At 43.9% G+C, this 23,303-nt stretch overlaps 1 protein-coding gene across 2 annotated transcripts in view; it reads right to left on the bottom strand.

The window, feature by feature from the left end:
- Nucleotides 1-23,303, bottom strand: part of RANBP10 (RAN binding protein 10) — a 68,463-nt gene that overhangs the window by 33,376 nt on the left and 11,784 nt on the right. Inside the window, exons 2-3 of one of the 2 annotated variants that reach the window (XM_047711066.1) lie at nucleotides 9,297-9,349; nucleotides 3,350-3,429 (exon numbers count right to left, since the gene is read on the bottom strand). In XM_047711066.1, coding sequence (XP_047567022.1) covers nucleotides 3,350-3,392 — 43 coding nt within the window. In that variant the 5' untranslated portion in view covers nucleotides 3,393-3,429; nucleotides 9,297-9,349. The remainder of the gene's footprint in view (nucleotides 1-3,349; nucleotides 3,430-9,296; nucleotides 9,350-23,303) is intronic. The other variant, XM_047711065.1, reaches the window with a different exon arrangement.

The raw sequence follows: 23,303 nt of genomic DNA, 5'->3' as shown, positions 1-23,303 counted from the left end.
GAGCAGTTAAGTAACTTACCTCAGGTAACACAGCTGCCAGGATGCAAATGCAGACCGTGTGACTCCAGAGTCCATGCTCTTAAGCACTGAGCTACATACTGCTCCACAAGCTGACCGCAACCCTAAAGATGTGTTTCCTCACATGACTAAATGTGAGCCCAGAGCTGATTCAATGACACTGAGCCCTAACAAACAGAGAAGGGGGGACGGTCACTCCTCTTACAGGTAGAAGGTGGCAGCAGAGCCCCCATGCACAATCAGTGCCACAATAGTTAGGGCATAGTAGGGAAGCTACGATCCAAATAAAGGCTTCTCCCAGCCAAGAGCAGGCTGCAGGCCAGCAGGGACCTGACTCAGGAATGGTTCCTGAGAACCATACTTGGTTTACTGAAGCCACAGCACTGAAGCAGAGCACAGAAAGATGCAGAAAGAGCCCATGGGCATTATGCTCACGCTGGAAGAGTGGTGATAAAAAGATGTGGTCCAAGTCCCAGTGAGGGTATCGTTGGGTAAGTATGAATAAGTCACACAAGGCAGAGAGGTAAATGTCATGAGACAAATGTGGTCAGGACCAAAAGGGTTAGGCAGTATTGCACAGGGGGACACAAGCAGGAAGGATACTCCCACAGTAAGAAGGGCACCTATCAAGAGGCAGAGCAGAGATGTCTGCAGCGTATCTCGGGCCTCACAAACACACTGGTGTGCAGCCCATGTAGAGGGTAGAGAGGGCAGAAGATGCCAAGCAAGGCTTACAGGCCTGTGTCCCTGGCAGAGGGGTCAGAAGCACAAAACAGGCAAGGGACAGGAAGTGGAGAGCAGAGACCTGAGATAGAGCAATGAATTTGGAGGCCACGGGAAGAGCCCAATGGGGAGGCAATGACAGTAAGGATAGAGAAGGGGACCAGATTAAAGACATACTTGCAGAGCGGCAGAACCATGGGATGGATGCAGAAAGGGACAGGGTGAGATAAGTCTGAAGAGTGCCACCTGGGGGCTGGGTGAACAGCGACTGCCAGTGGACACAAGGAAAGCAGGAGGATCTGGGTTTTGCAGTCAGATAAACTTAGTTTGAGGCAAGCAGGTTCACTGTGTGCTGGACCGTAAACAAAGCACTGAGGTTTCAGGAGATGTGACCTGCTCAAAGACAGAGAAGAGCCAGAGAAGTGAGTTGTATAACTGCCTGGATGGCTCACGAGCTGCCTTTCAACTGCACTTTCAGGCCTTGGCAAAGTACGGTCAACCATTCACAGGCCACAGAGTCCTGGGGCCCCTCAAAGAAAGAGAGAACTGCCTCTACCGCCTCCACACCTACTTCACGCAGCTACCGTAAGTTCTACTCAGCAACCAGATGCAAGCAACCAGAGAAACCAGCAGCCCAGGGCAGAGGAGAAAAGAAGGGCGGGGAGGGGTGTGGGGGACTCTGTGTGTGCGCGCGCGTATGTGTGTGTGTGTGCATGCCCTCGCATGTGCATGACAGAGGTTATCTCCTACAGTCAAGAAGTAGAGAGGGGTGGAGGCTCTCTCTCAGTCAAGTCCATCATCTGTTGTTACTGGTTTCACTCAACCAGATCAGGAACTATAAGAAAAGGGGCTTCAGTTCTACACTTGGGCCTCTCCTTTCTCGTAAGTTTCTCTTCCAGGGACTCGTGAAAGGCTGGACTAAGCCAAAGACCAGGTACTTCTTGCAGCAGCACCTGCGCAGGCGAAGGTTGGACTTCCCAAGTTACCTTCTTCTTAGAGTCACTCAGACAAGGGCGATTCGATTTGCACTCTTCTACTTGCTCTGAATGACACTGAGACTTGGCATCTAAAATGGCTATCACCAGGCCATTTTATTAATAAAAGAATTTTTAAAACAAATTATCAGCAAAATCCTACAAGCACAACATAGTAGTTTGCAGTCTGTTCACCTACTACTCAGAAGATACCAAGCTGGATGACCTACTTCCACAGGGCCCGTCCTCCTCCCCATCTCTCGAATCCCAGATACCACCATGCTCTTCTGGACCACTGAGACTGGCCTCCTTGCACCTGCTCCTGCCCCCTCCAACCTGGACAGATCACACCTCCGCTTAAATCCCTCAGTGGCTCCCACTGTCTCCCTGACCTAGTAACAACCATCAGGCGCAAAGCTGCTTAAACCCTCCAACCTGAAGCCTGAGCTCAGCCCGTAGGCACAAGGTTGCAGGTGACATTATTTTCAAAATTTCTTTTACCCTCTAATAACAAATTCATAAAATAGACTGATATATAAATGAATAAGAAAAAACAAATGTACAGAAAACTCTATGGTGGACTGGGAACAAACTCTGTACCTACATATTTCACAAAACCTGATGTGCTAGAGTATAAATGAGCATTAAGCAAACTTTTTCTTTCTTTTTTTTTTTTAAGCAAACTTTTTCAAAGTACAGACCACATCATATTACTGATCATGATGGGAAAAGGTCAGGCTCAGCCAATTAAACAAATAAATAGTGCCCGATCATGTGAAAATTATTCAAGCATTCTATTGTCTTGAATACAACCTAGGTCAGGAAGAAAATCAAGAATAAAGAATGTAATAACTACCTTAAAATGAAAAGCTCAAACTAAAACAGCATATCAAATTCATAAAAAGAGAGGGCGCTAGGGTGGCATAGTTGGTTAAGCATCTGTCTCTTGGTTTTGGCTCAGGTCATGATCTGAGGGTTGCGAGACTGAGCCCCAAGTCAGGCTCCACACTCACCGTGAGGTCTGCTTAAGACTCTCTCTTCCTCTGTCCTTCCCCCACATGCACTCTTTCTCTTCTCTCTCTCAAATAAATTAAAAAATTTTGTGAGGGGCACCTGAGATCAAACTTTATAGGGCTCCCTACTCAGCAAGGAGTCTGCTTCTCCCTCTCCCTCTGCCCCTCCCACCACATGTGCTCCCTTACTATCTTTCTCTCAAATAAATAAATAAAATATTTTTTAAAAAATTGTGAGGCATAAAGTAGTACTCATAGAAAATATGTAACAATAAACATCTATCTTTATTCTTTTTAAAAGATATTATTTATTTTTGACAGAGAGAGACACACAGTGAGAGAGGGAACACAAGAAAGGGGAGTGGGAGAGGGAGAAGCAGGCTTCCCAACGAGCAGGAAGCTGGACATGGGTTCGATCCCAGGACCCTAGGATCATGACCTGAGCCAAAGACAGACGCTTAATGACTGAGCCACGCAGGCACCCCTGCTGAAGGAAATTAAAGAAGATCTAAACAAATGGAAAAACATTTCACATTCATGGACCAGAAGATTTAACATTATTAGGATGACAATACTTCCCAAACTGATCTACAGATTCAGTGCAATCCATTAAAATCCCACCTGATTTCTTTATAGTAATTAACAAGCTGATTCTAAAATTCATATGGAATTGCAAGGGAACCGGAAGAGTCAGAGCAATCCTGAAAAAGAAGAAAAAAGTTCAAGGACTCACACTTCCCGATTTCAAAACTTTCTACAAAGCAACAGTAATAAGACAGTATGGTATAGGCAAGGACAAATATATAGATCAATGGAATAGAATTGAGAATCTAGAAAAAAAAAATCCATACATCTTTGGCTCAAATTATTTTCAACACAGGTACCAAGATCATTCAGTAAGGAAAGAATAGTTTTTTCAACAACTGATGCTAGGACAATTGGACAGCCACAGGCAAATGAATGAAGTTGGATCCTTACCTCACACCATAAAAATTAAATAGATCAAAACCCTAAATAAAAGTTGTTACCACATGACCCAGCAATTCCACTCCTAGGTATACAACCAAATGAAACGAGACATATGTCCACACAAAAACTTGTACACAAATGTTTACAGCATAAATCATAACAGTCAAAAAGTAGAAACAATCCAAATATTCATTAAAAAAAAGAAAACAGGGGTGCCTGGGTGGCTCAGTGGGTTAAGCATCTGCCTTTGACTCAGGTCATGATCCCAGGGTCCGGGGATCAAGCCCTCCGTTGGGTTCCCTGCTCAGCAGAGAGCCTGCTTCTCCTCTACCTGCCGTTCCCCCTGCCTGTGCTTGCTCTCTCTCTCTCACTCGCTCGCTCTGTGTCAAATAAATAAAATCTTTAAAAAAAAAAATCCAAATACTCACCAACAGACACATGGGTAAGCAAAATGTGATATACCCATATAATAGAATATTATTTGGCCATAAGAAGAAACGAAGTTCTAATACACACTACAACTTAGATGAAGCTCAGAACATTATGCTAAGTGAAAGAAGCGGTATGCAAATATAACACCTGTTGTATGACTCCACTGATATGAAATGTCCAGAAAAAGGAAAATCCATGGAGACAGAAAGTAGATTAGTGGTTTCCAGGGGCTACAGGGAAGGAGAATCAGAGAATGACTGCTAATGGGTATGGGGCTTCTCTTTGGGGTGATGAAAATGTTCTGGAACTAGATAGAGGTGATGGTAGCACAACTCTGTGAGTACATTAAAATCACTGAAATGCATACTTTAAAGGGGTGAATCTTATGGTCTGGTCAGCAGAGAGTTTGTTTAAGATTTTTCTCCCATTTCCTCACCTTCTGCCCTTCCCCCCTGCACTCTCCTTCTCTCTCTCAAATAAGCAAATCTTTAAAAAAAAAAAGTTTATTTATTTAAGTAATCTCTACATGCCACATGAGGCTTGAACTCATGACCCCGAGATCAAGAGTCATGTCCTCGGGGCGCCTGGGTGGCTCAGTGGGTTAAAGCCTCTGCCTTTGGCTCAGGTCATGATCCCAGGGTCCTGGGGTCGAACCCCGCTTCAGGATCTCTAGTCAGTGGGGAGCCTGCTTCCTCCTCTCTCTCTCTTTCTCTCTGCCTGCCTCTCTGCCTACTTGTAATCTCTGTCAAATAAATAAATAAATATTTTTTAAAAAAGAGTCAAGAGCTCTAACTGAGCCAGTTTTTTTTTAGGTTTTGACAATATTAATCAGAGCCATTTTCCCATAAAGAGAATCAGATGGCCGAAGCAGAATATACGGAAAGTGATGCCACAAGAATGAACTTACTTGAACAAGCTAACAGGAAAGGAAGGGAAAGTCTTTAAAATGTCCTCCCCAAAAGACCAGCTGGCCCTGATAGATTCGCTGACAAGTTTTTTTAAACTTACAAATCAAAAGTAATCTACATATACAGTCATGAAAATAAGGAACTCCTCCCAATGACCTAGCAGGATTCTTCTTAACTACACAAGATAATACTGAGTTATCTCAATATACACCCATAAGGCACATATAAATATAACTGTCCACTTATGATGAAATGCTTCCAGTTAAGTATTTCAGAATAAGGAAAGGAGTCCTTTTTTTAACCAAAACCTACCACCTTCTGAAGTTCCATCACACGCCTAAGCTCTTATGATTCTTACTGCCCAGGCTGCCCAGCTTAGCCTCCACCCTCTCTGGAAGGTCTCCTCTACAACAGTTCACTCTTGAACTAGTTACTTATTAGCAAATCTAATCACATTTTGCCTATGTTCAGAATACTCCTGCAATCCCCACTGCTTAAATAAAGAAGTCCATGCCCCTTGGAATGGAACATAAGACTCTTCCTTCAACTGGGTCATTCTGACTGTCCCCAGGAAAGCATCCCATCACACAAGACAACTTACAGATCTACTCACAGGTCTTACTGTACCACCACACAGACCCACCTGTTAAACTCCTGTATGTCTCTCAACACCAAGCCAAAACACCCCTGTAAACCCACAGTAACCACCACTCTCCCTCAGACACAACAGTATCTATCAAGAAGATACATCAACATTTGGGGCGCCTGGGTGGCTCAGTGGGTTAAGCCGCTGCCTTCGGCTCAGGTCATGATCCCAGGGTCCTGGGATCGATTCCCACGTCGGGCTCGCTGCTCAGCAGGAAGCCTGCTTCCATTCCTCTCTCTCTGCCTGCCTCTCTGCCTACTTTTGATCTCTCTCTGTCAAATAAATAAATAAAATCTTTAAAAAAAAAAAAAAAAGAAGAAGATACATCAACACTCAAATATCTCACCTGAAGTTAACACCAAAGTCTCAAATTCTAGACCCAGCCTAGGCCACCATCGTCACTCACCTCCCACCAACCATATATCCTAAAACTCCCAATAGCCTTCATCACAACCAAGGGTCTCTTGGAAATCAGAAGCAACAGCCAGAAAGGCTTTAGCTGCTGTCATCCTCCCTCTCATGTCCCCAGTGGAATACATGCTAGTAGCTTCAGGTCCAATTGTTATGAACGATGATACTTTCAGTTTTGGATAATGCATGCTCATTAACTACCCCCACCCCCTGCATATGTATGTACACATACCAAAGAAAGCAATCCCAGAAAATGAAAAGTGTCAAAGGAGATTCTGATCTTCCAAATCCAGCATTGGGATAAACAAGCCCACCATCATTCCTAAGAGGAACTTCTTCCCTCTACCCCTACATCTGTCTTGTGCTAGGTCTTTTCAGCCATTCAGCCAGTCCTGTCTCCTGGGAAAGCCAGAGGCATCCATCCTTCCTAGGGAGAATCCCTATCTAGCTGCAAACTGATTCCTACTTTTTTTTTTTTTTTTTAAAGATTTTACTTATTTATTTGACAGAGAGACACAGTAAGAGAGGGAACACAAGTGGGGAGCAGAGCGGGGGCAGAAGCAGGCTTCCCATCAAGCAGGGAGCCCGATGTGGGGCTCAATTCCAGGACCCCGGGACCACGACCCGAGCCGAAGGCAGATACTTAACAATTGAGCCACCTAGACGCCCCTGATTCCTACTTTCTACCTTAAGGAATAATCAGGGAGATTATCAGAAATGACAAGAAGGAGGGGGCGCCTGGGTGGCTCAGTGGGTTAAAGCCTCTGCCTTCAGCTCAGGTCATAGTCCCAGGGTCCTGGGATCAAGCCCCGCAATGGGCTCTCTGCTCAGCAGGGAGCCTGCTTCCCCCTCTCTCTCTGCTTGCCTCTCTGCCTACTTGTGATTTCTGTCTGTCAAATAAATAAATAAATAAAATCTTTATAAAAAAAAAAAGAAGAAAGAAAGAAATGACAGGAAGAAAAGCCCTCAGAGCCGGTAGCCAGAGTGAAATGAAAATAGGTGTAATTCCCAAAGGGGCCCCTTTCTCCTGCCAAACAAGAGACACACCACTCAGGATGTAAAAAAAGGTGCCAACTCTCCAGATACATTAGTGTAGGGACCAACACCTCATCTACTGTCTCCAAGCCCCTTCTCCTATAGGCCCACGTCCTGGGCCTAGACAGGGTCTGAAGGCATAAGGGCCCCAAATGCATTTTGACACAGTATTACCCTCTCAACATCAAGGCACATGACCAGCAGCTGGCCTCCAACTGGTGCAGAGGGGGTCAAAAACTCCATCTTATGAGTGAGGCAAACAGATATGGCCAGCTCCACATGGCTCCATCTCAAAGAGACTCAGGTCAGCCCAGATAGATCTTGAACCTCCCCCTCCCACCTCATCTGCTCCACTCCATGGATCTCAAACCAAATGAGCAATGCAAAAAACGGTTCTTACTAAAGAAGGATGAGCATGTGAAACTTGGAATACCAAGCCTTGTGCATGGTTAAAGGCTGTATTCCAAATCCACCTGATAGATGTGAGGACTCCTTGATACAAGGGCATCTGCTTTTGCTTATTTTAATTCTATTTACACTTTTTAAACAAATAATATATTCACAAGAAAGAAAATGTGAAGATTTTGAAAACAAAAAATTTCTTTCCCAGTCCTATCCCTAGTCATCCTGTCACTTCCTAAGGGATAGCTGATATTACAAGTTTTTCTATAGATTTCCAAAGATATTCAATGCATGTATAAGCAGGTACAGATATGCTCAATTTGCCTTTTTAATTTTTACACACTTCATAGCATATCATACACTGTTCTATGCCTTACATTTTCCACTTAACAATACACTCTAGAGATTACTCTAAATCAGTACCTAAAGAACCTCCTCATTCTTTTCATGGCTGCATAGTATTCTTTTCTGGATTAACAAAATCTGAATTAACAAAATTTCATTTAACCAATGTTCAAGGTTGCTTAAAGTGACAGTTAATAACAGATTATAACAGTTACTTCTACATAATAAGCCTCTTCTTCCCTGCCACCAAAGCAGTGCAAAAGTTCAAAGAGCACACTTGGAATAAGAAAAAGATTAAGGGGCATCCGGGTGGTTCAGTTGGGTAAGCCACTGACTCTTGAGTTCGGCTCCATGATCTCAGGGTTTTGAGATCAAGCCCCTTGTCCCTCTTCTTCCCCCTCTGTCCCTTCTCCCTGCTTGCAGGCATTCTCTCTCTCTCTCAAATAAATAAATAAAATCGGGGGGGGGGGGCGGAGATTACAGTCACATGCTACACAAAGAAGTCAAATATGCCACACACATCCTGATTAATAACTAAAGTCCAGTTTTCCCTGAGATCAAAGCCAAAACATTTCAGACTCCTGACAAGTAGCTGAATCCTGAGCAAGTCTAGATTTCAAGTTCTTGAAATTGGTCAATTAGAAAAAGATATCTGTGTCTTACATTAAGCATAGATAGGAAAAGATGTAACATTTAAGTGCTGCTCTCTCTTTGGAAAAAGCCAGCTGCCTTCTCTCGGTGTCTGGGGCACAAAAAGTAGAGAGAGCCAGGGCAGAGACACAAGAGACTTTGCCTGCCTTCATGACGATGCCAGGGTAGCTTGCACCATGTCACTTAGGCCACTGAAGGAACAGATGGACTTTGGACCATCTTTTGGTGGAGGTTTCTATCCCTTCAACTGTACATAGCCCAAGTGGTTGAAAGGGTGCCTGGGTAGTATCGGAGGACCATCTGCAGGGCCCAGAGCATTCCACAAATCTGAGGTTACTGACTGCAAACCCAAGTCTCACACACTTCATATTTATTAAAAAATTGCCTCAACCACGTTCTAAGTGGGAGGCCACTTAAAGACCGATTCTTAACAATGATGAAGTAACAAAGAAGCCAGAGTTGGCAGCAGCCTTCTTCTCCATATATGCCAGAGTCCCAGGATGGTCAAATGCCAATGGGAGTGAGGGCTACTAAGGCGTATTTCCACTAGGAGTAAGCTCAGGTTGGTTTTGACTGCAAACAGTTCAAATTCCAATTAATTTTTGGAATGGAAGCCCATACCATCCCAGCCATGGCCATGTTTTAGGATTTTCCACCCAGTGACTTGGCTTTAAGTAAGATAGTCTCCAACCTCTTGGCTACCACCATGATTCTCACCACAGAATGGATCAGAATTGCAGAACAAATATTCTCTTAACCAATGACTCACCAGGAAGTCTGTTCATGTTGACGCCTTGAGCTGAGAGTCCTATTCCCATGTACCTTCAAAAAATCACACACACAAAAAATTTGGTTAGCAAATGATTACGCATCTCCCTTCTAAAACATTTCTTGGTAAAAGAAAAACAAGAAAAGCAATGAATATAAGACTCTTAACACAGTTCTTGGAGACCCTTCATATTTTGATTTTCTAATGAAAATCTAAAATATCATCTAAATGCCTTAAGTAGCTGGAGAAACAAGAGGTAATGTCTGTAACCAGGAACTTCAGTTTCAGATGAAAGTTTCCTGAAATCACTGTTTCCAGTCCCTTGGTTTCTGGCTCCAGCTAACACAGTGGAATCTATCCTCGAGAAGTACCTAAGTAAGTATTTGAATCCTAGGTAGTGCTTGGCAGAACGATGCAAGATCAAGCCCACAGGGATAAGCCACTATTCAGCAAGGACCAAGACATGGAAAAAATATAGCCAGGTTGGGTCTGTATAGAATTATCAAGACCCCAGGGTTCTTCTCTGGGTATCTCCAAACTCACTAACGTAACCTAATACATGCACTCACCACTGGCCTCCCTGATCATCCAATGTTGAGGCAGGGTGTCCTTAAGCCCTAAGGATGCCCCTACCCCCACCCTTCCCACCCAGGTACCTAAACACCTAAGTTATCCACAGCAAAGCAGGGCCCATGCTGTGCACCTTGGTCAAAGATGTCTCAGTGGCATTCATGAGTAGGCAGGCCAGAAAAGGAAATGAACAGAGTTTTTTAGTCTGTTTGTACTGTGCAAGAAAATAGTGAGGTATTTCCCCAAGAACTAAGAGAAATAGGTCATTACCTTCTAACAGTACAACAGGAGAAACCCACACATGATGCCTGATATTAACCATCTGCGAGTGCCAACAGGTAGTTGAGAAGCTCAGAATACTAAAAACACCAACCAAGAGGGCTGAGATATAACTTTATGGTTGCATAAAAACCGAATGTACTTAAGGCCACTGAACTTATACTTTAAGATAGTGAAAATGGTCAACTTTATGTGATGTATATTTTACCATACACACAAAAAAAAGTTTTTAAGATTTTATTTATTTATTTGAACAGAGAAAGAAAGAGCATGAGAGAGAGCGCAACCAGGGGAAGAGGTAGAGGGAGAGAGAGAAGCCAACCCCCTGACATAGGACTTGACTCCAGGACCCTGGAATCATGACCTGAGCCAAAGGCAGACATTTAACCGACCGAGCCACCCAGGTGTCCCCACACAAAAATGTTTTTTAACACAGGGTTGCCTTCTTTCGACCATTTCCAAGTGGCTGCACATTTACATTCCAATTGTTGCCTGTTGTAAATGATTCTGCAAGGAACACTTTCACATACATGTCCCCATCTTGGATTATTACTCTTTCCCCAACATGCTCCATGCACCTACGTACCTGTTTCCTAACACTACCTGAGCTCCCACAACATGGCGCTCCTGTCTCTACAAGTCCTTCATCTACAGCAAACACCCCTTTCCCTTCTCTGGCTGGCTGTGCCACTGTGTTTTGGGGGAGCAGCAGCAGGAAGGCTCTGACCCACACATCTTCCTCTGAAACCAGCTACCCCATTATGCTGGCAGGAACCAGGATGACACCAACCAACACATGACCCTGGTAACTTGGACTGCAGGAGTTAGGGGAAAGAGGAAGGAAGGGAAAGGAACAGCACTTCAAAGAGGGGCTTGCAAGGTTCAAAGGACTGAGACTATCAAACTGCCTGACCTCCTGCCAAAAATGGACCTTGAAGAAGCATCAGGGGCAGAATCAGTGTAAGCCTGCTGGCAGGATTCTTATTAGATTAAAACCTGTACTTTTCCCCAGAAAAACAGCAGACCAAATAATCAACTTCCTTACTTCACTTGGTAGAGGCTGCCACAAGCTGGTGGTCATTCTCTCTCTCTCTCTTTTTTTTTAAAGATTTTATTTATTTATTTATTTATTTATTTATTTATTTTTAAGATTTTTTTTTTTTAAGATTTTATTTATTTATCTTACAGACAGAGATCACAAGCAAGACAGAGAGGCAGGCAGAGAGAGAGAGAGGGAAGCAGGCTCCCTGCCGAGCAGAGAGCCCGATGCGGGACTTGATCCCAGGACCCTGAGATCATGACCTGAGCCGAAGGCAGCGGCTTAACCCACTGAGCCACCCAGGCGCCCCTATTTTTAAGATTTTTTAATTTATCTATTCGACAGACAGAGATCACAAGTAGGCAGAGAGGCAGTCAAAGAGTGAGGAGGAAGCAGGCTCCCCACTGAGCAGAGAGCCCGATGTGGGGTTCGATCCCAGGACCCTGAGATCATGACCTAAGCCGAAGGCAGAGGCTTTAACCAACTGAGCCACCCAGGTGCCCCAAGATTTTATTTATTTATTTGACAGATAGAGATCACAAGCAGGCAGAGAGGCAGGCAGAGAGAGAGGAAGGGAAGCAGGCTCCCTGCTGAGCAGAGAGCCTGATGCGGGGTTCAATACCAGGACCCTGGGATCATGACCTGAACCGAAGGCAGAGGCTTTAACCCACTGAGCCACCCAGGCACCCCTGGTCTTCATTCTCTTATGCCTTGACTGACCAAGCAGCAAACAACCTTAACTGCTCTGCAGTCATCAGTCTAAATAATCATGTACAACATAGCCAGGGGTTTCCCTGACTTGGATGTCAGCCCACTCATCCTGCCCTGTTTGGAAGGGCCTGAGTCCCTGCCCAATATCACATGTGATCCCATTCCTGCCATACCGGTTTCCTGACACAAAAATGAGGGTTTGTGTTTAGAGCACATTTTTCCTGGATAACCCTTAGCCACTTAAGGTTAACGCAAATAGGGAAGTTCAACCAGCTTGGCCACCAGCAACAAGGGTCTAATTCCATAAATTTCCATGGGAATAAGGAACTACTAAGGCACATGTACTCAAACACAAGTTGCTTAGGTTTCTGCACTGGGGAAGCCATTTCCACATCCAGCAGCCAGCTCTCAACACCTACCTATAAACTCTCTACCCCATAGGTGGGATAGTGTTTACCAGGCCTGCAAGCCTTTACATAAACCCTAGGGTCAACTTGTGAATCCTCTCCCAGAGGAGATCCTATACCCACACTTGGGTGCCATGTCACCTGCAGGTGTCAATGACACAGGGAGCAACTCCACAGGAACCTAAGTTGCATATCATATGATGCTGGAGTTGAGTCACTGTTCAAACGAAATGAGTCCCAACTCTTCAAACAATGGGTGATATTAAGTCTTTTCTTAAAGTCTGATGTCTAAAATAATACACACAGCCTTATACCTTCCAGCAAGTCTTCATGCACTTGAAAACTATTCTCCAATCAGTCTGAGATAAGCAGGGGTAAAAAAGCTGTAAGGACACCGTGAATATACTGAAAAACACTGAACTGAACACTTTAATTGGGGAATTGTATGGTAGGTTAAGTTACATCTCAGTCACACTCAACAAAGTAGGAATAAACAAAAACTGTCTCAACATAATAAAAGCCATATATGATAAGCCCATAACTAACATCATACCCAATGGTGAAAGACTGTAAAACTTTTCCTAAGATCAGGAACAAGACAAAGATGCCTGTGTTTGCCACTCTATTCGACAGAGTGTTAAAAGTTCTAGCCAAAGCAATTAGGCAAGAAAAATAAAAGCACCCGAATTGGAAAAGAATAGGTAAAACTATCTCTGTCCACAGATGACATGATCCTATATATGTAGCAAACCCTAAAGATTCCACAAAAATGCTATTAGAATAATCAAATTCAGCAAAGATGAAGGATACAAAATCAACACATGAAAAGTAATAGTTTTTCTATACACTAACTATACACTAACAGTGAATGACAAAAAAAGGAAATTAAAATAATTCCATTTATAATAGCATTATAAAGACTAAAGTGCTGGGGGGGGCACACCTGGGTGATTCAGTCAATTAAGCACCCACCTTTGGCTGAGGTCATGATCCTGAGGTCCTGGGATCAGCCCTGTGTTGGACTCCCTACTTGGTGAGGAGTCTGCTTTTCTCTCTCCCTCTGAACCAACCCCTTTCTGGTGCGCTAATACACGTTCTCTTTCTCTCAAATAAATAAATAATATCTTAAAGATGAAATAAAATGAAGTAAAATAAAAAATAAAATAAAATAAAATAGGGGCACCTGGGTGGCTCAGTGGGTTAAAGCCTCTGCCTTCAGCTCGGGTCATGATACCAGTGTCCTGGGATTGAGCCCCACATCGGGCTCTCTGCTCAGCGGGGGGCCTGCTTCCCCCTCTCTCTCTGTCTCTCTGCCTGCTTGTGATCTCTGTCAAATAAATAAATAAAATATTTTAAATAAATAAATAAATAAATAAAATAAAATACCAGGGTGCCTGGGTGGCACCCCATGAGTGAGACATCCAACTCTTGGTTTTAGCTCAGGTTGTGATCTTAGGATTATAAGATCTAGTCCTGCATTGGGTTCCGTGATCAGTCTGCTTGAGATTTTCTCTCCTTCTGTTCCCCCTCCCCTCTCTAAAATAAATAAATCTTTAAAAAAAAAAAAAGAATAAAATATTTGAGAATAAACTTGACCAAGGAAACAAGACTTACACTAAAAACTATAAGATGGGGGCACCTGGGTGGCTCAGTGGGTTAAGCCTCTGCCTTCGGCTCAGGTCATGATCCCAGGGTCCTGGGATCGAGCCCCGCATCGGGCTCTCTGCTCAGCAGGGAGCCTGCTTCCCTTCCTCTCTCTCTCTCTCTGCCTGACTCTCTGCCTACTTGTAATCTCTGTCTGTCAAATAAATAAATAAATCTTTAAAAAAAAAAAAAAAACAAAACTATAAGATGTTGCTGAAAGAAATTAAAGAAGACACAAATAAATGGAAAGACATCTGTGTTCACAATTGGAAAACTTAATATTGTTATGATGCCAATACTACCCAGTGCGATACACAGATTTAATGCTATCCATATGGAATCTCAAGGGACAATGAACAGCCAAAACAATCTTGAAAAAGATGAAAAAAAGTTGGAGGACTCACATTTCCTGACTTCAGAACTTACCATAAAGCTGTGATAATCAAAACAGTATTGGTACTGGCATAGAGACAGACATATAGACCACAGTAACACAATAGAGAGCACAGAAATATACCTTACCATACGTGGTCAACTGATTTTGACAAAGATGTTAAGACCATTCAAGCAGAAAATAATAACACTTGGTGCTGGGACAACTGGATATCCACATGAAGAAGAATGAAGTTGGGCCCTTATCATACACCATACGCAAAATTAACTTAAAACAGATCAAATAAACAAAGATCTAAAACTGTAAAGCTGTTAGAAGAAAACACAGGAGAAAAGGTTTACATTGAAATTGGCAATGATTTCTTGGATATTAAATCCAACGTACAGGCAACAAAAGAAAAAAGTAGGGATGCCTGGGTGGCTCAGTTGGTTAGGCCGCTGCCTTTGGCTCAGGCCATGATCCCAGGGTCCTGGGATTGAGTCCCGCATTGGGCTCCTTGCTCTGCGAGGAGCCTGCTTCTCTCTCCGCCTCTGCCTGCCACTCTCCCCACTTGTGCATGCTCTCTCTCTCTCTCTGACAAATAAATTAAGTAAAATCTTACAAAAAAAAAAAAAAAAGAAAAAAGAAAAAAGTAAACTACATCAAAATCTTAAACTTTTGTTATCTCAAAGGACACCATCAGGGGCACCTGGGCAGCTCAGATGGTTAAGCGTCTGCCTTCAGCTCAGGTCATGATCTCAGTGTCCTGGAATGGAGCCCAACATGGGGCTCCCTGCTCAGGGGAGTCTGCTTGCCCCTCCCCTTGCTTGTGCTTACACACTCTCTTTCTCTCAAATTAAAAACAGAGCAAAACAAATAAAAAATGTTAAAAAAGAAAAAAAGGACAAGGGGTGCCTGGGTGGCTCTGTTGATTAAGCATCTGCCTTCAGCTGAGGTCATGATCCCAGAGTCCTGGGATTGAGCCCCATGTCTGGGCTCCCTGCTTAGCGGGGTGTCTGCTTCTCCCTCTCTCTCTGCCTGCTGCTCTCCCTGCTTATGCACTCTCTCTCTCTGCCAAACAAACAAATCTTTTTTTAAAAGACAAATTCGGCTTGATTCCACTTATACAAGGCATCTAGAATAGTCAAATTCATAAGATGAGAAAAGTTCTGGAGCTAGACGGTGGCGGTTGAACAACAATGCGAATGTACTTAATGCCACTGAACTGTGCATTTCATGATTCAAGTGATAAATTTTTATGTTACGTATGTTTTACTACAATAAATAAATGAATATATGTATCAATGCAACTGCCCCTTCTCCCCAAAAAAGGTTCAAGTTCACTATCATCAGCTATAATATTTGTTATTACATAAAATCTTTTCCTCTCTTCAGGCTGGGGGATTTAGGATCCAGGAAGACAATACCCTCACCTGTTCATTCTTTCAGAGGTGTCACCTCTGGCCAAAAATGCAGCATGTGGGTATATGTTTATTCAGTTCTGATATCCCCCAAGCCCCCAGATCATCCAAACACAAGAGATGGAGCTTAAGTTTACAGGTTCAAGCCCTATGTCTTATGCCACAATGAACAGAACTGATGAGAGGCCTGTTGCATACCTCAGGATACAGGAGCTATAGGAAGGAGCCCTCAGCCCTCAGAGGAAAAGCACACAGCCACAGCAGTACTGGGCACATACTGAACATTCAACAAACCCCTAGTGTTCATCCACACGTGGTCTGGTGAACTTTATCACCAAAGTCACAGGGTCCTTCCCAGCCACACTGCAAGGGAACCTATGCTTCTAGCTGGTGTGAAAACATAACAGAGCTACATAACAGGTTAAGTGAGCTCTGAACTCAGCCACAACACCCCCAGTACGACTCTCCCCTCTTGCAGACACTAGACTTCAGCAGTGAGATTAAATGACCCATACTCACGAAGCTAGTGACATTACAGGCATAGGGGAAGTCTATTTCTCCATCCACTCATGAAAAATCTAAGGAGGCCTGAGGTTCCTTCCTTGTCAATCACCAACAAAAGACACCTGTAGTGCTTTGCCAGGTCATGAACTCATGTGGTCCCAGCTCTCTGAAAGGCCAACAAGAATGAGGTAAAACAATAAGGAAAGAGCATAATGAAAATCCAAAACCCACATATGTTCTCCTGGGCTCATACTTAGATGCAAAGTATCTTTGCATCTAAGCAGCAATAACACTACCTCTCCTCTGCAGATCTCTGGTGGCATTTGAAAAGGAATGGGTTGGGGCGCCTGGGTGGCTCAGTGGGTTAAGCCGCTGCCTTCGGCTCAGGTCATGATCTCAGAGTCCTGGGATCGAGCCCCGCATCGGGCTCTCTGCTCAGCAGGGAGCCTGCTTCCTCCTCTCTCTCTGCCTGCCTCTCTGCCTGCTTGTGATCTCTCTGTCAAATAAATAAATAAAATCTTTAAAAAAAAAAAAAAGAAAAGGAATGGGTTGTTAGGAGCTGTTGAGTCCTGGCTAAAGTTGAGTAATTCAGTAAAAACAGGTGTGATAGTTTCTTTATTTTATAGAGGCCCTTGAGATCTTCTGTGCCCAATATGGTGCTGGGGACACAAGGATAGGAGCCGGAATTCAATCTCTGCACTCTGACAGTTTCCAGTGGCAAGTCAGGAGCAAGCCAAAGACTCAGGGTGCACTGACTCAGGGATTTCCAGAGGAAGTAAAGGCTGAGCCAAGACCTGGTAAGCAGTGAGGGGCAAAAAAGGAGGACGTTCCATGCAGAAGCAGCAGAATGTGCTGAGGCGCAGTGGCAAGAACGCAGCCCCAAAGTCAAAGAACAGAGAGAAATTAGTGTGGCTGGGTTACAGCTTGGGCAGACCTAAAAAGAGCCAAAGCTGGCACAGAAAACTGGCTATCCATGCACAGCTTGCATGCTAGCTAAAGGAGTCTGAACTTCATGGAGGGTCGATAGGAAACTGCAGAAAGGATTTAGAAAGGGGCAGAGCTGATCAAACCCACTAATTTTTGTAAAATGGATTGAAGTGGCAAAACTAGAGGCCACCCAAATCATCCCAGCCAGAGATGACAGGGCTGGACAAGGACAGAAGCAATGGGGATGGCAAGGCACAGTGCTTGCCAAGTGCTCTTTAAAATATACATATATTTTACATACATACATACATTCATCTTTAATTAATCTCTACTCCCAATGTGGGGCTCGAACTTACAACCCCGAGGTCGAGAGTTACATGCTCTTCTGACTAAGTCAGCCAGGCACCCCCAAGCCAAGTGCTCTTTAGAACACAGTGAACTTATGCAAGGGGGAGGAGCCGCCTGGGTCACAGCCCAGCACAACCAGTCACCACAGAAAGGGCAATTCTCTGAGACCCACTTGCAAACTCTGGAGCCCAAGTGCTTGGCCTGTCAGCAGCAGCCTTTCTCCAGTTCTCTTCCAACCCTAACATTTATACTGTGTGCAAACAGCCAAACAAAAAACAAAAACATGCATCAGACCAAAGTATGAGACAAGCCCAGATTCAAATCTCACCCCTGCCACTGAGTTCACCCTATGCCCAAATCAGCTTGTCAGACTGTTCCTCAGCTATAACCATCAGTCCAGAGAGGCCTCAGGGTAGCCACTGAATAGGATTCTGGGCATGGTGCCGGAAGGGCTGCTGGGGGCTACTTGGACAACTCCACTGTACTTTAGTTCATGCACTAGAGACTTTTCTACCATTGGAATTGGGTAAAATAGGATATTTCTGAGGGCCTGAATCTTGGGACTTCTAAAAACAAGCGCCTGTTTACTGGGGATCGCTGAGGAAAAAGGAGGTGAGCATCTGCTTCCTTCTTGGTAATGTGTCAGATAATGCTAGAAAACTAACAGATACAAGCTGCCTTGGTCACCTGGGAGGGAAACAACAGGGGTTCTCACTCCCTAAGCAGGTAACTGGAATAGACAGAGCTTAGCTCCCCTATATTTAACATCTCCACTAGGGCTTTCTTTTCAAGCAGGAGGATATATCTGAGGAGCTTGGGGGTAAAGTTATTAGCCCACATCATGACTTAAAGTAGGGTAAACCCATCTGCTTTACTCCTTTCTTCCATATGGCAGCAAAATGGAGAACACCATTTTTCATAGCGGTGAGACAACCAGTTGGGTATAGAGGGACAATAGATGGTAAGTTCTTCATGGCAGTGAGACCACAAGCTGGCCTCTAACTTCTCGGTTTCTACTTCACTGCCAAAACCATAACACAAGCTAGAGCTAGAAGAGCAACTCCGTCTCTCTGTGGGGCTCCAGGGAGAAGAGGGCAGCACGTGAGCACAGCTCCGGCCAAGCTGGAGTGCAGGACAGAGGATGAGCAGCAGCTACGGCAAGACCCTCAGCTGACCACATGGCCAGATCCGCCCTGAAGCTGTCACCATACACCGCAGGCAGCAGGGGCAAACTGGGGCCCTGGAAAATGACCTACAGTGAAAATGGACTAGTGGTTTCTGGGGCCCATGCTGCCCTCCACCCACCTCTGCTGACTCTCCCACAAAAGCAACAGTCTGCTTAAACTCTGCAGTCACGCGGAGAGCTGGGCACAGTCAGCTTGGATTCTTCTTTTTTCTCTTTGACTTTCCAGATGTTCTACAATTACTTTGATAGTCACAGAAAAATCATTTTCCAGAGCCAGTTGATGGCCACATACTTAGGAGGCTGTTGGCTCTCTCCCATCAGACTCTCCCTGGATTATCCCAGGGTACATTTCAGTGCCAGAGGGGCAGAGTGGGGGACCTAGTTTTCACCGTCAGCTCCACAGTACCCCCACTTGTCTTTGACAGGAATGCAGAGGCTGCATGGGAAAAGCACACCTTCAGACAGGAGGAAATTGTCAAAATCCCTGCTTCGGTAGAGGAGATGGGGCTCTGGCTCACACAGTAGCAGGTGAGTCCCAAGCGCAACCCAGAGCACACAGCCAGGAAACCCTCCTGCTCAGCACAGTGACACTGGCTCAGCACAACTCCAGCTGACTAGAGATTCTTCTATGGCCCAGACAGGTCTGGTGGTGAACAGAGGACAGGACCTTAGAAACCGGGCCTCTGGAGACTCACACCCTCCAGGGACATACCACAAGGCCTGGGGCAAGGAGACCACACTTTGCTCTTATCACCCATCCAGTCCTGAGAGATAGCCTGGAGCACTCTCCACTCTACACAGGGAACCTCTCTGGCAGCAGAGGTCCAGAGACAACATCCCAGACTCTTGAAGCCTGGTCTCAGACACTCCAGCCTAATTCAGGACTGTGCGTCTCGGATTTCACCCCACATCTCAAGTTCCCTATCAGAAGAGGAGAGGTTGGACCAAGGGCTCCTAAGATCCTTCCCTGCTCTGACCTAGAGACTTCAATTCTTGGCAGAATAAGGTCCAGATACTGTTACCAATGTGCTGTACCCAGATGCAAGGCCAAGATGGGGTAGACCCTGAAAGAGCAGACAAAAAGCCACCAAGACGACAAAAGAAAAGGAAATTACAGACCGATATATACTTTATAGATGCAAAAATCCTCAACAAAATTGTAGCAAACCAATTCCAACAATGTATTAAAAGGATTACAAAACATGACCAAGTGGGATTTATCCTACGAAGGCAAGGTGGTTCAACATTAAGAAAATCAACCAATATAATAAACCACATTAACAGAACTAAGGAAAAACACACTCATGATCATCTCAATTTATGCAGGAAAAAAAAAACCAAAAATCCAACACCCCTTCATGATACAAGCACTCAGAAAAGTAGGAATAAAAGAGAACTTTTTCAAAATGATAAAGGGTATTTATGGTGAGAGGCTGAAAGCTTTCCCCCCAAGATTAGAATAAAACAAGTATGCCCACCTTTTACCCATTGCTATTCAACACTGTACTGGATGGAAGTCCTCGCCAGAACAATCAGTCAAGAAAAAGAAGTAAAAGGCATTCAAATAAGAAAAGGATAGGTAAGGGCACCTGGGTGGCTCGGTGGATAAAGCCTCTGCCTTCAGCTCAGGTCATAATCCAGGGTCCTCAGATAGAGGCCTGCATCAGGCTGTCTGTTCAGTGGGGAGCCTGCTTCCCCCTCTCTCTGTCTACCTCTCTGCCTACTTGTGACTGACCTCTCTCTGTCAAATAAGTAAATAAAATCTTAAAAAAGGAAAGAAAAGAAAAGAAAAGAAAAGGATAAGTAAAACTATCTCTATTTGGAGATGACATGATTTTATAAAAAATCCCCAACAGTACACAGAAAGCTCATTAGAGCTAAAAAATGAATTCAGCAAAGTTGCAGGATATAAAATCAAACAAAAAGCAGTTGTGTTTCTATACACTAACACTGAACAATCTAAAAAGGAAATTTTTTAAAAATCCCATTTATAATATAGCATCAAACAAGTAAAATACTTAGGAATAAATTTAGCCAAGAAAGCAAAAGACTCCTACACTAAAAACTACAAAACACTGCTAAGTTAAATTAAATTTAATTAAAGAAATTAAATTAAGGAAGACAAATAAATGGAAAGACCTCTTGTGTTCATAGATCGGAAGACTTAATATTGTTAAGATAGAAAGTATTGTGAATATTCTCCAAACTGACCCAAAAAGTCAATGCAATCCCTACCAAAATTCCACAGTGTTTTTTGCAGAAATGGAAAAGTCAATCCTCAAAATCATATGGATATACAAGGGACCCCAAGTAACTAAAACAATCTTGAAAAAGGAAGAACAAAGTTAAAGGATTCATACTTCCTGATTTTAGAACTTACTAGAATACTGCAGTAATCAAAACAGTGTGGTGCTGGCATAAGGTAGACTCAAAGACAAATGGAATAGAATTTAAAGTCCAGATATAAACCCATATCTATCACGAAATTACTTTCAACAACAGCGCTGAGTCCATTCAAAGGGGAAAGAACCATCTCTTCAACAACTGGTGCTAGGGGCACCTGGGTGGCTCAGCTGGTTAAGCAACGGACTCTTGATTTTGGCTCAAGTCATGATCTCAGGGTTGCGGGACAGAGCCCCACCTAGGGCTCCACACTGGGCTGGGAGCCTGCTCGGTATTCTCTCTCCCTCCCCTATTCTCTGGGGGGGGGGGGGTACAAAGTTGGTGCTGGACAACTGGACTTCTACATACAGATGAATGAAGTTGAACCCCTCCTTCATACTATATATAAAAATGAACAAAAAATGGATCAACAATCTAAATATGAGAGCCAAAACTATAAAATTCTTGAAAGAAAACAGGGAAAAGCTTCATGACCTTGGATTTTGCAATGGATTCTTAGATGAGACACTAAAAGCATGAGCAACAAAAGAAAAAATTAGATAAACTGGATTTCATCAAAATTAAAACTTTTAGGGCACTTGGCTAGCTCCATTGGTACAGAACGCAACTCTTGATCTCAGGGTTGTGAGTTCAAGCCCTACATTAGGCATGGAGCCTACTTCAAAAAAATTGTTTTCATTAAAAAAAATATTAAAACTTTTGTGCATCAAAAAACATTATCAAGGGGTGCCTGGGGTGGCTCAGTGGGTTAAAGCTTCTGCCTTCGGCTCAGGTCATGATCCCAGGGTCCTGGGATCGAGCCCCACATCGGGCTCTCTGCTCAGTGGGGAGCCTGCTTCTTCCTTTCTCTATCTGCCTGCCTCTCTACCTACTTATAATCTGTCTGTCAAATGAATAAATAAATAAAATCTAAAACAAAACAAAAAAACACATTATCAAGAAAGTGAAAAGATAACTAGAGCATGGGAGAAAATATTTGCAAATCGATATATCTGATAAGGGTTTAATATCCAAAATATGTAAAGAGGGACCCAAGGGGCACCCAAGTGGCTCAGTTGGTTAAGCGACTGACTCTTGATTTCAGCTCAAGTCATGATCTCAGGGTCATGAGATAGAGCCTTGTATCATGGACTCTGCTTTTCTCTCTCCCTCTGCCCCTACCCCGCCTCACACCCTCATGCACTCTCTAGAATAAACAAATCTAGGGGCACTTGGGTGGCTCAGTGGGTTAAAGCCTCTGCCTTCAGCTCAGGTCGTGATCCCAGGGTCCTGGGATTGAGCCCCACATCCTTCCCCCCCGCCCCTCTGCTTGCCTCTCTGCCTACTTGTGATCTCTGTCAAATAAATAAATAAAATCTTTTTTAAAAATAAATAAATAAAATAAAATAAACAAATCTAGGGGCACCTGGGGGGCTCAGTCATTAAGTGTCTGCCTTCAGCTCAGGTCAAGATCCCAAGCTCCTGGGATCAAGCCCGGCATTGGGCGCCCTGTTTGGCAGGAAGCCAGCTTCTCCCTCTCCCACTCCTCCTGCCTGTGTTCCCTCTCTTGCTATGTCTCTGTCAAATAAATAAATAAAATATTTAAAAACAAAAGAAGAAACAAATCTTTTTTAAAAAGAGGGACTCAAACAAATACTTCTCCGTCAATGTTCACTTCTATGTACCATTATTCACAATAGCCAACAGATGGGGGAAAAAAACCCCAAGTGTCCATCAACAGATAAAAGAAACAAAATGTGGTTTATATATACAACCACAAAAAGGAATATTTCTGATATAGATCACAACATAAACCTTGAAAACATTATGCTAAGTGAAATAAACACAAAAGGACAATATTGTAGGATTCCAGTAATTTGAAATACTTAGAATAGGCAAATTCATAGAAACAGAAAGTTGCCAAGGGCTAGGAGGAGGGGGAAATAGGGAATTATTGCTTAATGGGTACAGAGTTTCTGTTTGGGGTGATGAAAAAGTTTTGGAAAATAGACAGTGGTAATGATTGCCCAAGACTGTGAATGTAATTAATACCACCGAATTGCACATTTAAAAATGGTTAAGGGGCGCCTGAGTGGCTCAGTGGGTTAAAGCCTCTGCCTTCAGCTTGGGTCATGATCCCAGGGTCCTGGGATCGAGCTCCGCATCGGGCTCTCTGCTCAGCAGGGAGCCTGCTTCCCTTCCTCTCTCTCTGCCTG

This window comes from Lutra lutra, chromosome 17 (assembly GCF_902655055.1).
Source record: "Lutra lutra chromosome 17, mLutLut1.2, whole genome shotgun sequence".
Taxonomy (NCBI): Eukaryota; Metazoa; Chordata; class Mammalia; order Carnivora; family Mustelidae; genus Lutra; species Lutra lutra.
The sequence above is the reverse complement of the archived record's forward strand: the minus strand, read 5'-3'. Positions and strand labels throughout refer to the sequence as shown.